Source organism: Ambystoma mexicanum, chromosome 9, assembly GCF_040938575.1.
Source record: "Ambystoma mexicanum isolate Mex_15411 chromosome 9, UKY_AmexF1_1, whole genome shotgun sequence".
NCBI lineage: Eukaryota > Metazoa > Chordata > Amphibia > Caudata > Ambystomatidae > Ambystoma > Ambystoma mexicanum.
In genome coordinates, this window is record NC_090931.1 from 679113158 (window position 1) to 679130461 (window position 17304).

At 47.1% G+C, this 17304-nt stretch overlaps 1 protein-coding gene across 1 annotated transcript in view; it reads left to right on the plus strand.

The window, feature by feature from the left end:
* CYP20A1 (cytochrome P450 family 20 subfamily A member 1) overlaps positions 1-17304 on the plus strand; it is a 516898-nt gene that overhangs the window by 280345 nt on the left and 219249 nt on the right. The window contains exon 6 of the mRNA XM_069615523.1: positions 7104-7182. Coding sequence (XP_069471624.1) covers positions 7104-7182 — 79 coding nt within the window. The remainder of the gene's footprint in view (positions 1-7103; positions 7183-17304) is intronic.

The window sequence follows — 17304 nt, forward strand, 5'->3', positions numbered from 1 at the left end:
CATACATGGAAAGCAGTCTTTTAAGTCTGTTTTTTCGGGTTCCCTGTAAACCTCCGCTATGGAACATAGTTTTAAGATGTTACACGTGTGGCACTGCCCTCCAGCTTTCTTGTCCAAGATGTTTGTGGGAACTTCCCCTCTCTGTCCTAGGAGGTGTATGCAACCTGGAACCTGATACCACATGTGGTGGGAGTGTCCGTGGTGCGGGTCTATTGGTCTGAGCTACTTAGTTGGATCAAGGGGCTCGTGGGCACGGGGCCTTCCCTGCACCCAATGGAGATTCTTCAGGGCACGCCATCCCGGACTCTGATGTGCACGCCTTTCCAAGGGCGATCGAGGCTATGCTGAGAGCCAGAGTATTTGCCCTTGCCTAGAAATGGAAGAGCTCCTCCACTCCCTCCAAAGCTGAGTGGCTTACTAAGCTTTTGGCCATTTTTACGTATGATAAACTATCCGCAATAGCCAATAACAAAATGGACGCCTTCCTGTTGAACTGGTCTGTTGTTTTCCTGAGTGATGACTGTGATGCTTTGAAGCTATGGCTCCCTGATGCCGCAGGAGCCACACCACCTTTGCCTGATACGCTTGTCAACTGTACCCTGCCTTATTCTGGTTTTGACTCTTGATCCCACGTTGTCAGTTGTTCTAAACTGTCTTGCTCTGTGGTTTGTTTGTTCCTTGCTATCTGTACCCACCACTTGGTTGGGCTTGGTATGGTTACAAGCAGGGGGAGGGAAGGGAGCGACAGGGGTTGGGATTGCGAATTAAAGTTTAGCTTTCACTCACTGATTTTTGTTTATGGTTACCACCAAGTCTCATCTGGCAATCCTTATGTTAATATGCTCAATAAAAATAAAGTAAATAAAAAACATTGAATTGTAGAGGTGGGAGGGATGTGTATTGGGGCTGAGGTTAAGTACCAAAATGATCATTGAAAATGTTAAAGAATCAGGCATAGGTCGGTCTACATTGGGTCATTGAGCGCAGGGAGCCAGATATAGCTGAGCCAACAGAAGTTGATGCAGATGAGGGATTTATTATGACAAAGCATATCTTTGAGCAGACCGCAGAACCGACAACGATTCATACATTTTCCGGTGAGCATAGCTGATGGGCGAAACGGCTTGACAGAGGAGGAAAGGTTCTGCCTATGATTGTGAATGAGGCATACTCTTAGGGCATTAAAGAGAATACATTGTCCTACCTTTGTCAAGTCAAGAAGTGCCAAATATATGTAGGCTTTCATGGATGTTGTAGTCTCCATAGTACAATCAATGGATGCACGTGTAATAACGATTATGGTCCACATCTCCTTTAGTGACAGTTGCACCAGGATTGTAGTGAAACAAATGAAAACTACATATTTTGTGACTGCACATTTCACTGAACTCAGTAGATTTATGGAAATCCTACATCTTCTAACTTGCTGCCCTGACATTCTTGCTGAAAATGGGTTTTCTGTTTCTGTGGGAATTTTTGAAAAGTTCCCATTTACATCCTGCTTCCCACTCACCGGAACCTGGGAATTAAAGACATTTTGTTTCTTGCTTCCCCTATTGTTTGGTGTCACACAATACACTGGGATCAGGAAAAGGCCAGGCACAAAACCCCTTAACCTTTCTTTCTTTATGACTCTAAATTTTATCAAACCAGGGATGGCCAGAAACAACCAAAAATAGGATACCCAGTTTTTCCTTCCTCTTTACTCTGTTCTATTCCTGATAGCTTTGTATAGCAATATGTGACCAATCCAGGGAGTTTGTCACCTTTCCGAAGGAGGAGCTATCCCCTTTGGGACTAGGGAGGTGAGTCTGCAACACTTAACCACTAGGGGATTGAGTAAGCGGGATCCCTCTGGTGGTTACTCCACCTTGTGGACAAGGAAACCCCAGAGAGAAGCTGCACCACTCCACTGCCTTCTTCCCGCAAAGTGATGCCCAAACGTAGAGAGTTAACCAGGTGATAGAACAGTATTTCCATTGTTTCAAATCCCAAGCTCAAGCCAACTGGAGTGAACTCCTTCCTCTACCCGAATTTGACTACAGCACCTACATCCTGTTTATAGTGGTCCCTCTCTATTGCCTGACAGGCTGCCACCTCTGCAGGTTTCCTGTCCCACTGCCAAGAACAAGCCCTTCCCCACAGTATAAGTGTTAGCCAAAAAGATGGCCATCTTACACCACATAACCCAATATAAAAGTATAAAGACAAACACCTTGCCGATCATAACTGACAACCAGCTTATGCCTGTGCAGTCCACGATAGTTTGGTTAGCAGCACAAAATGGCAGATCTAGCTATGTCATTGCAGTTCTCAGTGCAAGCCCGTTTTGTTGGTTTTATAGGATTTTTAAACTTGCTGCGATGGTAGTCGTCGAATTGGAACATCTAAGCATTAACGCATACATCCCATATTTCAGAGTGCAAGCTCTTATATCTACTCCACTGGAAAGGTCTAGGCCCCACCAAAAAGGCTTCTGGAAACCTGACCCTCCTTTTCTATCTGTGTATCCATCGGTTATTCCGACAGCTCCACTCCTGCCACAGTGCTAAGCCAAGCCCTTTGAGATGGGGGGGTATTGTCAGGAATCAGCACATGTCTTCTTGCAGCTCACTGGCTCCATTGGTCTTGGTGCTCTCTTGAGGTACCGCAGCGGTTAACTATTTCTTTCTTTGCATAAGTCCAGCTACCAGGAGAAGACACAATTCAACTGTTTATGCAGTAGCCTCCAAAAGCTGGCACTCTTCCCATGCCCTTCACCTCACAAAGTCATTGGTCGTCAATGTCTCGTCTGCCTGCCGTAATTCCAAAAAACCTGGTCTCCCTGTACTTAGTCCCCATGTCTTGCTGCTATTTCTGCCTTCTGCCAAGTTCATCTTAATGCACGCTGCTTCCTGCATGCCCGCCCCAGTTTTTTCCATGACCATTGTGGTTATTTGTCAGACCATCCACCTTGGTCTGTCTGGGGTCTCCAATGGGACCTGCGCACCTGGGCGATGCAAGCCTGAATACTGATTGTTCCTTCTCTCTATGCAGCCCCCCTATTTCTCGACTGCTGCCCCAATCCTTGATGCCTCTATGCTTCACGCTTGACACCAACTCCTCACCTGTCCAGCCCAAACGTACCAAGCCCTTGTATCTTTCTGATTCACCACACCATGGGGAGTGTTTGAAAACTGACGGGGGAACTGTGCTGGCTCACATGTTTGACCGCATGTTAAGGAACCTTGGACTTCAGGCCCAAATTGCAAAAAAAACAATGTAAATGAAAAAATGCAGACAATGCACTTTTTAAATTTGCGTTAGTTTTAAAAATGTGAAGGTCACCTTATTCTCAAGGGTGCCAGGTGCATTTCATGGTGGGCCAGCCCACATCACAAAGGTGGCTCTCTGAAGTTATAATAGGCTTCCACCACCCACGTGGATGCTGAGAGCACATTTCACAGTGGGTCCTTCAGTGCGCCAGAAGAATTTGAAGTGGGAGTATTTTACTAATAAAATTTATTTTGGGGAAGTAAAAATGTAAGTCCATTTTTCAGTGGGAGCATTTTAAAAGCGAGTAAAAATGTTTCAACTGGAAAACAAAATGTTTTGTAATAATTATGTATCCTTATAACTCTTTCTTTTGGGACTTTTAATTTATAAATGTTTTGTGTCTAGGATAGGCTGGTGGCAGCAGATTTTTCTTGGCATGTTTTAAACTTTGTACTCGTGCAAATTTGCAGTTACTGCAAATGGCTATTTAGAGTTGCTAGTAGTACCTTAAGATGGCTGTGCCACAAGATGTTTGCCTGTCCCTTGGTCATATTGTTATTTGCCTTTCTTCCTGTCCTCTTGGGGTCAAAATTGCCATATATGGAATGGCCTTTCCTGGGAAAAGCTCTTGCTTTCGCGGCTAAGGGGTGGTATGCCTGTGTTGCCGGAGGTGGGGGCTGGGACTGTCCAGTCCCAGTCTACATCGGGTGGCCTGAATGTCTGTTGTGGACAGTTTGAATGGTGCAGATCGTTAACATTGGTTAACCTGTGCGAGCTTCCACTCCAAATCTTGGATAAAAGGAGGACTCCTGCAGCCATTCCATTTCTCATCATTGGAGTCAAGACGCTTATTAGAAAGTACACAAAAAAAGTCTTGGAGCCCCTCTACCGAGAATGAACATGGCCAAATAACCTGTTTTATGGGTAGATGCCCACTTGGGAGGGTCTAAAAGCACGTTTTAGCTCACTGTGCTTTTCACGGAGGAGAAATATCCATTTGCATATCAATCTGGTCCCACCCACTTGGGCAGTCCAGCAGCTAAATGCCAGGCAATTCTCCTCTGAACAAGATTACCAACAGCAACCCCAGACACGTGTTACGGCCTAGTCGGGCCTCATCAGTGAGGTGATGCTGTGTAAACACCATGAGCGAGGGGTCCACGTCTGGATTACCCTGGGTAAATTTGGCTTACAGAACTGACCTCTGCATCCCCTAGGCCTCCCTCAACCAGACCAACCATAGAAGAATGTTTTCCTGACAGATTCTAGAACCTCTGCAGTGGTCTCTGGAGAAAACAGAGCCCATTCTACATAGGATGACATGGGTGTAAGGTCCTGCCCCTAGATCTGTTTTTCCTATCTTAGATCAATGGTGATCTAGTCAAGGAATCTATACTAGGTCTATCCTAGTGTAGTGGGATTGAGAGGGCTACTTACCTGAACTTTCCTTAACTTTTTGGAACTCTGAGTAGCAACTACTGGCCTCTTCCAATGACATAGTAAACCTGCCTGATAAGTATAACTTCGGAACTGATGACTTGAGTGGACTAGGCCCCAACCCATCTTAGGGGCTGAACTTAAGTGCTAGTAAATTACTATAGTGTTGCTCTGAAGTAGTTCTATTGTGTTTTACACATCTGCCTACTTACCTGTACTTCACTTGTTTTGAATCCATATGCTTTTCTATCTTCTCCTAAGGGTGAATGTATATATGTATTTTATAGTGAGTGTGTGACAAAATTTGCCTAGAGGTTTCATTGCTTTGTGTGTATTTTAAAGGCCTACTAAATCAGATATTTGTGTACTTACTTCGTTCTAACTAGAATTATTGGTATTCCTCTGTGTGGACTCACTGTAGCCCTAGACGACTCTACCCACCCGCTCCCCATAACTCTAAGCCTTACCGCTCTGCTACCTACCTTGATTGGGTTTGGCTAGACTTCAGTGTCTTTCCTGTTCACCGTAATAGGTTGGCCTCCAAAATCCACCTCCAGGGTTGATTTTGAAAATTCATCTTAACAAGCTCTTTGGGGAGAAATAAAACAGTATTCATTTTTTCAATTATTTTTTTTATTTGGTTTAGCTGATAAGATCAACCTTTCAAATACAGTGATTACAAAGATTTACAGTATATACATTTTTACCGATTTGATATAAAAGACAAAGTTTTTTCACAAATACATATTTAAACAAATACATATTTAAACAAATTATTAAGAAAAAAAAAGGCAATGAAATTGCTCCAAAGTCCAAAAAACCATGATCTATACAATAAATTTGATATTAAAAAGCGATCACTCAATTTCATTGTGAACAATGGGTAAGATAGCACTTAAATATTGTGTTATTGCAACTCTGATAGCCAATTTTGTACTTCTGAATAGTCTAATCCATATTTCTTTTTCATCCAAAGAAGCATAGATACATAATAGATCAGTGAAAAAAATATTCTTATTGAAGTAAGAGCTGTGCAGCTCACTAACAGGTGCTGCAAAGTTTCACAAAAGTCCATGTTTTGACAAAACCGACAGTAATTTAATTCTTTCGGTGCCATTCCTCTCCTCACCATTATTTCCATTGTCGGAAAAAGATTAAACCTGAACCGTAGATATTGGTGTCTAGTGTCTAGTGTCCGGCGCGGGAAATTTAACCAGGTAATCTGCCTTTGTGCGTAATCTTTTTTGCCCAAACCACTGTTCGTTGAAATCTTTATAAGTGCAACATTTGGCAGTATTACATATCCAATCATACTGGAATAACTTTCCCTTAGCTCGGTCAGGGATTGTTAGGAGTGTTTCAAGAGATATAGTTGCATCTGCCAGAGCATTCAACACACAAGTTCGCCATTTAGATGCAAAAAAATCTTGTGAACCCGCAAGATGATGCGCGACTGTGCTTAAGATGTTATTCTTTGTCAATCCCAGTAAACATTTTCATTACTAACACAGTGACCCATAGGGATCGTTGAATGTATAGAGAATGCAGTGCCATGTGAGTCTTCATTATTGTGCAGCTAATAGAATGATCACGATTGAGTTGGGCATCAAATGTCTGATACCTGTAAAGGTACAAAAAAAGGAATAATCAGGATGAAGAAGATCCTACAAGTAAGCCAGTTGTGCCGTGCATGTATGTTTATTTTACATTGACACAGTCCTTTTTTAGTTCATTCAACAATTTATTTTACAGGTCTTTCGATAAGCACGAAAGTTTTTTGGCATCAAACGGACAAAAGTGATTGTGAACGATGGTAACACGGGTTAAGTGTCAACCTCCGATGTATTGAGGTTAAAACTCCACACTGAATTACATTCCCTGTATAGATGTGATAGAGAAAGAACTATCAAGCAGGGAAAGTATACCTGAGGCTTGAAAATGGCCCCAGGGTTAGTTCACACAAGGTGTACACAACAGATATTTACACAACATACACAAGGGGGAAGATACAGTTGTGTCACGGGGATCGACACAGGTGTGTTTCGGCCAAAACATGGCTTGATTGAAGCCGGTCTATATGCTGGCCTTCGTCAGGAAAGGCACCATTGGTGGTGCTGTCCGTTGATTCTGCTGCTCCGGTGGCAGTGGCAAGCTGGGAAATATCCTCACGTGGTTGAAGGATAGTGTGTGCGTGATTGCACTTAGGAATATGCCTGAGAGTGCTTCAGGCCGACATCTCTCGGGTTCCCGCTGACTGTGAAGGGCCACAGTGGGTCCCAGATCGCAGTATGTCCGGCGTACCTCTGTATACGGGGTCCTCAGCTCGAAATGAAACTGTAAAGTGCTTAGGAAATCACGTACCTTGGAGTCACTGTGACATTTTGATATCGTTTTATTTCTATCATTTACAGATATGGTCAGAAATTGGGAAAGGGTTCCTTGATGGGTCACTCGAGAAAAGCACATCAAGAAAAAGGCTTTATGAAAATGGTAAGTTTGCTTTCAGCTTTCACACATCATACGCCATCTGTACTGCATCATCTACCGTTATGTGTAAGCTGCTATACTTTGTCTGCATTGTTTGACACAAGTCGCTAGGCGTTACTCTTCACAGCATGGTTGGTCTGCCTAAACAATAATTGGAAACTGTGGTCTACTGTATTTCAGGGCATTACTGGACATCTATCCCAATCCCACAGAAAGGAAGATGGGTGTACTGAACAGCTATTGCAGGTCTTTACAGTAATGCCCTGTCTACCTTTTTGTATTATGCTTTATCCCATAAACATGAAAGGCAGATGGTGTCAAGCAAGAATCAAAAAATATTGAATTTAATTGTAGAGGAGGAGCCAAGTACCCACACCTCAACTTATATTACCTATATGTTGGGAATCAGAGTGTCAAAACCGTGCAGTACCTTTGATTCAAAACTAACCTAAACAAAATTCAATTGCTACAGAACAAAGCCCTCAGAGCGGCACTAGGTATTAAGAAATCCGAACATATATCTAGCATCAGAAGACAAAATCATTGGCTGCAAATTGAAGCAAGAATCATCTTCAAAACACTTAGTATTGTCCGTAAATGCATCACTAACAAAGCACCCATCTACCTCAATAACACTGTCAAGAAAAAAATCTCCTGAAGGCAACTTAGATCTAGTAAACTGGCCCTCCTGGAAGTTCCTCAATACAAATACTGTAGAGCAGGAGGATGTAGTTTCAAAGTCCTAGCCCCTTCGCACTGGAACGCACTACCCCTGAGCATCAAAAATGAGGACTCTCTACTTAAATTTAAAAAAGCGCTGAAACCCTGGCTATTCAATAAATATTAACCCTAACTAGTCCTACTCGATTCCAGTATTAGAACGCTACAAGCCTACCCTTTAAACAAACTGTGAGTTGCTACTTTGACCCATTGTAACTTAGTATATGAAATATGACTTAAGATGCTATGTGTAACTTCAGTATAAATGCTTTGATTATCTGTCTGTAACTGCAACACTGTATAAATATGTGAGAATTCATCTGAAACTTTTCGCCGTGATACCCCGGGGTCTGGGCGAGTAATAAATGTAATAAATAAAATAAATAAATAAGAATACCAATACCTAAGAGAATCATAGAAGCAAGATTCCCATTGAGAAAACTATATCTGCATACAAGGAAATATGATGGTCGTTTAAATGAGATTCCTGAAGAAGCAGAGCAAATAAACAGCAAAGACTAATGGCGACGTCACACAGAGTCGAGCTGACGTACATAAAGGATGTATAGACATGAGATGATGAAGATATTCTATAAAACACTTGTGTATAGGCGCGTTACAAATGCCATATCATATCATAAAGCATCAAGAGAGTGTCAAGGATAAGTGACATCTTGGGATCAAGGTAAGAAGCTTATGCCACAGAACTAATAAAGACATGAAGACATAAAGACTATTTTACACGTGCACAGATGCAAAGTAACGCAAGCAGACAAAGTAATCATAAGGCTAGCTTTATAGTGAATAGATTGTGGCAAGCACCAATATATATATATATATATATATATATATATATATATATATATATATATATAGTTTGGTCAAGGGGGACAAAGTTATAGGGGGGTCCCAAAATTAATTTTTTCCCATAGACATAATGGGAAAAAATGTCTGTCGCGCCTAGAGCCCAAACCGCTCGACGGATTTTCACCAGATTTGCGGTAGGAGCGGCAGCTTGGTCCCGAAAGTGTGCTTTTGTTAATTTGGTGTAAAACCGTCCAGTCATTTTTTTTTTAAACTAACAAATCGTAAGGCAAAAAAAATAGTGATGTCTATGTCCGCTCCGCGGACACACTTCCCGGTTAGATCCGTGGACAGAACACTGATTGGATAATTGGCTTATGTCATGTCTGCGGACACGCGACATGCTCTCTGATTGGCTGGGATGAGGCGTGAGGTGCGTCAAATTGTTTCGATGCGCCCGCCATATTGGATGAGCAGACATGCGCTGGAAGTGAGCATAAATCCAATTATGAGGAGTGTGTTGGTGTGTATAAGTGCTTGGGAAGGGTGGGGGAGTAGGAGATGGGTCAAATGCTGGATTTGTTTAGGTGGGAGAAGGTCGTGGTGTGTTTGCGGTGTTCGCGGTCACCACGGTTGTCCGCGGACATACTAAACACCGGGCGCACTACTGGCTATTTTAGTTTAGTGTGCTGTCGGTTTGGGTCGCATTGGGTGAAGAGGGTATGTATTGAAGAGTTTGTACGTTGGTTGTAATTATTTTTTAGAATGTTAATTGAAGTGCACAGTTTTGAGGTGGATGTATTATGTTTTTGGGTTGTAGTCGTTTGGTAGGTGTTTGTTTCTATGGGTGTGTTATGCTGCGGTGGTTGTGGCCAGGGCCTAAAGTCTTGGGTGCATGGCCGAAGGTCGTAGGCCATGCACCCAAGACTCTAGGTCTGGGCCACAACCACCGCAGCATTAATCTACAATGCTACCAAACATTTTCATTGTGGTATGTGGGTTGCTTAGGGGATATGTTTTCAAAAATGTGAGTACTGATTGGTAGTAGTGTAATAGTGGTTATAGGATAGTGAGATGATGTGTGTTTGTTTGTTGGTTTGTGTTCAGATTGTTGGTATTGAAGACTCTAGGCATTTTTGGTTGTATTTATTGGTGAGGTGTTCGTTTGCATGGTTGTGTTATGTTGCAGTGTTTGTGAGTTTTATTATTATATACTTACTGTTTCCTTCGTTGAGGCTATATGAAGAGTTTTGGCCAGGCATGCAGTCAAGATTGTAGTTTTTGGCCACAAACGCTGCAGCCTAATATACCCATGGAAGCACAAATTTTGGATTGTGGTTTATGGTCCGGTGTTTGCTCGAATGGGTGTGTTATGCTGTGGTGTTTGTGAGTCCAATCACAGTAAGTATATTGTTTGACGTTTTGCGGTTGTATGCAGTTTTTTCATGACACGGGTAGTTAGAGCACACATTCTCCAGCATGGGGTCTGGCATGGATTCACATGCTCATGAATATTCCCTGTCGGGCTGGGAATCCTCGGTAAAGAAAAAATCAGTTTCAGTTTCGTTTCTGAACTGTCTTTCCACTAGTAACCAATCACTGATCTCTGGGTCACACTGCCCCCAGCCAATGACTGCCCTGTACATAAGCCCCTCCCCTGGCAGCCATCTTCAGATTTTTACCACACATTCAAGTCTTGGGAGCCCTCGTGCTATAGCTCTCGAGCTTTTACTGCGTTTTGCGATTTTTCAAAGAGTTTAATCTCATTTTTTCGGTCAATCGAGCCCCAAGCTCCACCGTTTCCACTTCCAATCAACGGGGACCCGTTTCGGAATTTTCTACGCCCTTCAAGGGCAATGTTTTCATCGAGTTACGCTTCTTGGAGGATTCCAGAAGACCTTGAGGCCTACCCCGGGACATGGCCCAAGACAAAGGAAGCTCAACGCCCGGATCCAAGCTGTTTAGGAACTGCCCTGGATGTGGATTGCAGAATGTGTTCAAGGAGGACGAGCATTCTTTATATCTCTACTGCCTCCACGAAGACAAAACGCACGTGGAGAAGGACTGTGCGTTTTGCAAGAACATGTCGGAACGGACGATGAGGGCTCGGCGGATCCGCCTCACCAACTGGCTGGAAGGGAAGAGCCCAGCGGTAGGTGAGAAGAAGAGGTCAGAGCGGTCTTCTAAGTCCTTTGAGGGTGCTCTGGCGATGGGGGCCCAACAGAAGGCTAAGCACTGCGAGTCTGCGGGCACCGCGAGCGCCGAACGCTCGGGCTCCTCGGCTGCCAGGCAGGGCGCACTTTCACTGACGCCATCAACCATGAGCCAACGCTCTGGCTCAGGGAAGAGAAAGTCGGAGAACCTGGGTAAGCTTCTGGAGAAGTCCTGGTCGATCCCGACGGAAGCAGCCGAGGGGGAGCGAGGCGGTGACCCTCCCTCCAAGGTGAAGGCCTCAAGCACGCCAAAAGTCGCGAAGGCCTTGATTCACCCGGCTAAAGCCTCTAAAGAGGGAGTCGTGGCGGCCCTGGCAAAGCCTGTGGCGGCTCCCCCAGTGGAGACGACCTCTGGGCCCAGAGTTTCCCTGCCACCGCGGAGGGAATCCTCTTTTCAGCCCATCGATGAAACCCCTGTGAGAACCCCGGTTGGAAAAAGAGGGGGGGGCCGGTGGCCATCACAGACACGGATACAGCCTTTGAAGAGGAACTGGCTGGAGTCGTGAAGATCCTCAACAAGAAGTTCAAGGAGGTCCAGTCCGACATGAGGGATCCCAACGAGGCGGACGAAGAGAGCAACGGCAGTGCCGATGAGGTTCCTGCAGAGGATTCCACTCCCCAACCGTCGCGCCCGTCGCAGCCGGTACCCGAGCCATGGGACAACTCGGGAGCCATCTTAATGGAGATCCAGGCCTTATGTACGGAGATAAGGACAAGGTTGCCATTACCCCCAACGGACGATCCAGCGGAGCCTGGCTCGTCGGGGAGCTCTCCAAGCAAGCGGAGGAGAGTTCAACCCCCCGCCCCTCAGCCTTCGCGGCCCTCACAGCCTTCATCTCCTTCCCCTGATCCTAGGGAGGACACGGGTACATAGACGGCCACGGCGTGGACGGATGCCGACGGTGGTGATGACGGGATGGGCCTTCCATCACCACCCCCTCGGGCCTACCCGCCCGACGAAATTGGCTCCTTTCACGCCATGATTGCCAGGGCGTCCAAGTTCTTCGAGCTCTGCCCCGAAGAACAGAAGAAGGAAGGTTTCCTCTATCAACAGCGTGAGGCCAAAAGGAAGACGGTCCTCTTGGTCCTGTTACTTGACGACATCTGGGACGAGGGGCTGTTGCTCTTGAAGAACCCGTCCATGACCCCGGCCAAGAGAGACCAGTACGAGAAGAAGTACCGGGTCCCGGATTCCACCCCTCTGTGCCTTAGGGCGCAGCCGATCCCGGATTCGGTCATCTCGGTGGCGGCCAAGAAGGCAGCGGGGGCTACGGCTTTGACTTCAACCTCCCCCCCCGGACGGTGAGGCGAAGAAACTGGACGCCATGGGGTGACGGGTCATCTCGTCGGCGGTGACGACGATTAAAGCGGCCAACGCCCTAGCGATAGTGGCCCGTTACGAGAGGGAGCTTTGGTTTAAGATAGCTCCTCTGCTGGACTTCCTCTTGGACGACAAGAGGGCGGAGGCCCTGGGGATCCTGCAGGAAGGCGAGGTGGCATCGGACCACTAGCCATGTACATTGCGGACACCGGTTTCTGTCAGTTGGGCAACAGTGTTTGTCTTCGATGGCGTGGTTGGCTCAAGGCGACCGATTTCCGCCATGACGTGCAAACCAGAGTTTTGGACATGCCCTTCGACGGGAATAACCTGTTTGGCAAGGCAGTGGATGAATCACTGCAGGCCATCAAGGCCGACAATGAGACAGCCCGGGCCTTGGGGGTTTTGCAGCAGCGACGGCCGCCCTTTCGGAACTCCAGAGGCAAGCAAGGTGCCTCCAAAGGATTCGGTGGCAGCTCCTCGACGTACCGCCAGGCGGCCCGCTCCCCGTCGCAGGAGGACCTACAGAGGACGCGGCAAGTCAGGAAGAGCTTGTCGTTGTCGCCAAGGCGACAAGGCCGCTGCCAAGCAGGACTGAACCGGCCGTAGCGTCAGGCCCCCACCTGAGCACCCATGTGGGAGGCTGGCTGGCAAAGTTCGTCAGCGTGTGTGAGTCCATCTCCATGACCGATGGGTGCTTGAAGCCCTGGCCCACGGGCACACTCTTGAGTTCCTAAAGAAGTGCCCCCGCATTCGACCCGTGGGCAGTAAGGAAAACCACGTCCCACAATTGCTGCTGGAAGTAAGGGCGATGCTGAAGAAAGGAGTCATCGAGCTCGTTCCAAAGAGGCTCCGGGGCTCCGGAGTATACTCTCGATACTTCCTCGTAAGAAAGAAAACTGGCGGTTGGCGACCTATCCTGGACCTTCGTCGTTTAAACAAGTACATCAATGCCCAGAAGTTCCGGATGGTCACCCTCCAGCACGTGCTGGGACAGCTGGAGGAAGGTGACTTTCTATCGTCGCTGGGCTTGGAGGATGCCTACTTTCACATCCCCATTCTAAAAGGACACCGAAAGTTTCTCAGATTCGTAGTCCAAGGGCGGCACTACCAATTCAAGGCCCTTCCCTTCGGACTGAAGTCGGCACCCAGGGTATTCACCAAGTGCCTAGCACCAGTGGCGGCGTGGCTGCGCCTGCAGGGGATCCACGTCTACCCCTACCTGGAAGATTGGCTCATCCGAGCAAAGACACGAGATCTCGCCGTCGGGCACACAGCGAAGACCGTCCAGCTGCTCACGGATCTGGGATTCTCCATCAACTTCGCCAAATCCCACCTGGTCCCATCGCAAGTCGCACTGTTTCTGGGAGCCAAGCTCGACACAGTAGCGCGATTGGCCTCCCCATCGGAGGAAAGGAAGAAGGCCATCATGGGAAAGGTGCAGCAGCTGTTGACCATGGGTGTGGCCCGGGTGAGGTCCATCAAGTCCCTTCTCGGCATGATGTCCTCGTGCATCTTCCTAGTACACCTGTGCAGGCTGCGGATGTGGCCACTGCAAGAGTTCCTCGACACCCATTGGATGCAAGCGGCGGGCAGCTTCGAAGACAGGATCTCGCTCAACGAGACCTTCTGCCTAGCGATCCGGTGGTGGGGCGCCCGTGCATCTGGCGGCGGGTATGGACTTTCAGACCCCGGCACATCAGGAGACGGTGACGACGGACGCCTCCCTCGAAGGATGGGGAGCGCACACCAGAGATCTCCACGCAAGAGGCCTTTGGCTCCCGGAGGAGACGTCGCTCCATATCAACGTACTGGAGCTCCGGGCCATGTTCTGGGCCTTCAGGTCCTTCCTTCTGTCCCTCAAGGGCAAGGTGGGGAGGATCTTCACCAACAACACCACCACAATGTTCTATATCCGGAAGCAGGGCCAAGGAGGCGCAGGATCTGTGGCACTGGGCCGTCGCCCAAGAGATGTTTCTGGTACCCTTCCACCTGGTAGGAATAAAGAACACCATCGCCGACTCACTCAGCAGGGAGCTGCGCTCGTGCCACGACTGGGAACTACGACAGAATCAAGTGGATCTACTGTTCCAACGATGGGGCAATCCCCAGATCAATCTATTTGCGACGGCGATGAACACCAAGTGTCGGAGGTTCGCCAGCAGGTTTCCCCAGCCGGGGTGCATGGGCGATGCCTTCTCATTCCCCGGGGACGACCTGTTCCTGTATGCATTCCCACGGTTGCCGTTGCTGCTGCGACTCATCAACCAACTCAGACGGTCCCGGTGCAGGATGATCCTTATCGCACCGGTGTGGCCGAGGCAGATCTGGTTCCCGGACCTTCTGGACATGTCAGCGTCCCCCCCCATTCAAACTGCCGATGGACGAGGATCTCCTCGCCAGAGAAGGAGGCGCCATCCTCCTCCACGACCTCGGGTCGCTGAACTTGCAGGCCTGGATCCTGCAGCACTACAGTTTGGAGGGTACGATATCCCGGCGAACTGCAAGGAGGTGCTTGCAAAGGCCAGGGCGTCCTCGACTCTACAGTGCTATGCACATAAGTGTAAGAGGTTTTCTGTCTGGTGCCGTGCACAGAAGATTAACGCTCTGCGGATTACGGCCCCCCCAGGTGCTGCCATACCTACTGTCGCTGGCCAAAGCGGGGCTAGCCCACGCCTCCATCAAGATACATCTAGCGGCAATCTCCCACTACACCAGAACGATCATCTCTGTGGTCCCATCGTCTGGTGAAGGAGTTAATGAAAGGATTGTTCCGATCATTCCCGCCGGTGAAGGCTCCAGCCCCGACGTGAGAGCTCAATGTGGTGCTGAGCAGGCTGATGGGGCCGCCATTCGAGCCTCTGCATTCGGCACCGTTGAAGTTCCTCTCGTGGAAGACTGCGTTTCTTGTGGCCATCACCTCCGCACGACGAGTGGGAGAGATCCAGGCCCTCTCCTGTAAACCTCCATACCTGACTTTCCATGAGATGAGGGTGGTGCTGAGGACACACCCCTCCTTCATGCCCAAGGTGCTGTCTGACTTCCATCTCAACAAGCTCTTGGTGTTACCTGTTTTCTTCCCGTCGCCTTTGTCGCCAGCCGAGAGGACTTTGCACTCGCTGGATGTAGCTAGAGCGCTGAAGTTCTACGTGGACCACACGAAGAATTTTCGGAAGACATCAACTTTGGACCTGTAAACCAAGGGAAGGCCCTCTCAAAGGCTTCGATTTCCAGATGGATCTTCGGCTGCATCATGCACTTTCAGCGGTTGGCAAACCGACCGTCTGCCGGCCCTCCGAGAGCCCATTCGACCAGAGCGATCGCTGCTACCACGGCGTTCCTATCTGGTGTGCCCCTGCTGGACATATGCAGGGATGCGATGTGGAGGTCGATGCACACCTTTCACGAGATTCTACTGCGTCAACCGGGATTCCAGGGAGGAGTCCAGAGTTGGCCCGGCAGTACTGCGCGAGCTGTTCGCCTGAAGGTGGGCCTGGTGAGGAGGTAAGAGATGCTTAATGTTGAGTTGATGAAATGATTAATGTTGAGTCTTGCCACCTCCCGTGGTTTTGCATGTGTGTACTGCTATGTATTCTTATATTCATGAGCATGTGAATCCATGCCAGACCCCATGCTGGAGAAGGAACAAGTTACTTACCTGTAACTGTTGTTCTCCAGAATGGGTCTGGCATGGATTCACATGCGAACCCTCCCTCCTACCCCTCTGCGGCTCTTCACTTGGTCCTACTGCCACTTTTCGTGCTAGCGAATCGGAAGATGGCTGCCAGAGGAGGGGCTTAGGTAGAGGGCAGTCATTGGCTGGGGGCAGTGTGACCCAGAGACCAATGATTGCTTACTAGTGGAAACACAGTTCAGAAACAAAACTGAAACTGATTTTTTCTTTACCGAGGATTCCCAGCCTCACGACTGGGAATATTCATGAGCATGTGAATCCATGCCAGACCCATTCTGGAGAGCAACAGTTACAGGTAAGTAACTTGTTCCTTCTTTTTCAATCACTGTGATAAAAGAAAAAAATCACATGTTAGTGTAGGTAGTTTATAATGAATATTGCATTGCAGAGTAGACATTTCTGTATTTTGTGGACCCTCATAGTTATTACTTTAGAAGTACTATAGTTCAAACCAGTGTACTGTGCAGTTTGCTCAGTTCCTGTGTTTGTTGATTAAATCATTGGGTCTGTGGGGAAAAAAATCCATGCTGGATTAAAAAAACACTTTCTACGTTGTGGTACATACATTTCTTTTATAGATTTCAATAGCTGGGATTGAATAAGTGTATGGTTTCTCATTTGGAAATGGTGGTAGTATTGTTGCAATTAGATAGCAGTTGGTGTATTCTATTTGTTTATTTCTTTTTCCATTTTAGTGGTATTCATCTATCTGTTGGCTTGTTGCAGATTTTTGGGTCAGTTAGATACCTGTTGGCATATTTTAACTGGTCATAGTTTTGAAGTTCTCATTTTGTTTATGTTCATACAGAGATTACTTATTAAATTTTGGTTTTAAGAAAAGTACGCGTTTACAAGATTTTCTGGTAATCTCTGCTTTAGAGTAATGGTACTATCATTACATTCGAACCATCCACAATTCTTTTTTATATATGCAGTGTAGTGACCTGCATTGGTTGTGGCTCCTGCCTGGCAGATTATACCTATTGTTGTGAAGGTTTTCTTACCAAGTGATACTTGACCATATGTGAATCCAGTCAGCTTGCGGTTGTTTTTGGTACCATCTGCATGACAACATAAAAGCATTACAATTACATATTTACTATGTGTCTGTATTTGTAAGGTGGAACGATTATCAGAATTGCAGGTAGTGCATAATCTGCCATGGTTTGCATTTTGTACAAGTTGCTGAAATGGAATGGATTCACAGTTTGGTATGGATACATACACAAAGCGTTCATTAGGAACTTCTTCTTGTACTACATGCCTGCAGAGAGTGCAGTGCATGTATGTTTCCACATGTATGAAATCTGAAAGATTTCATTTATAGGTATCTTTTTGTTTTCTAGTACTTGTAGTAAGTACATTAGAAATTCTTG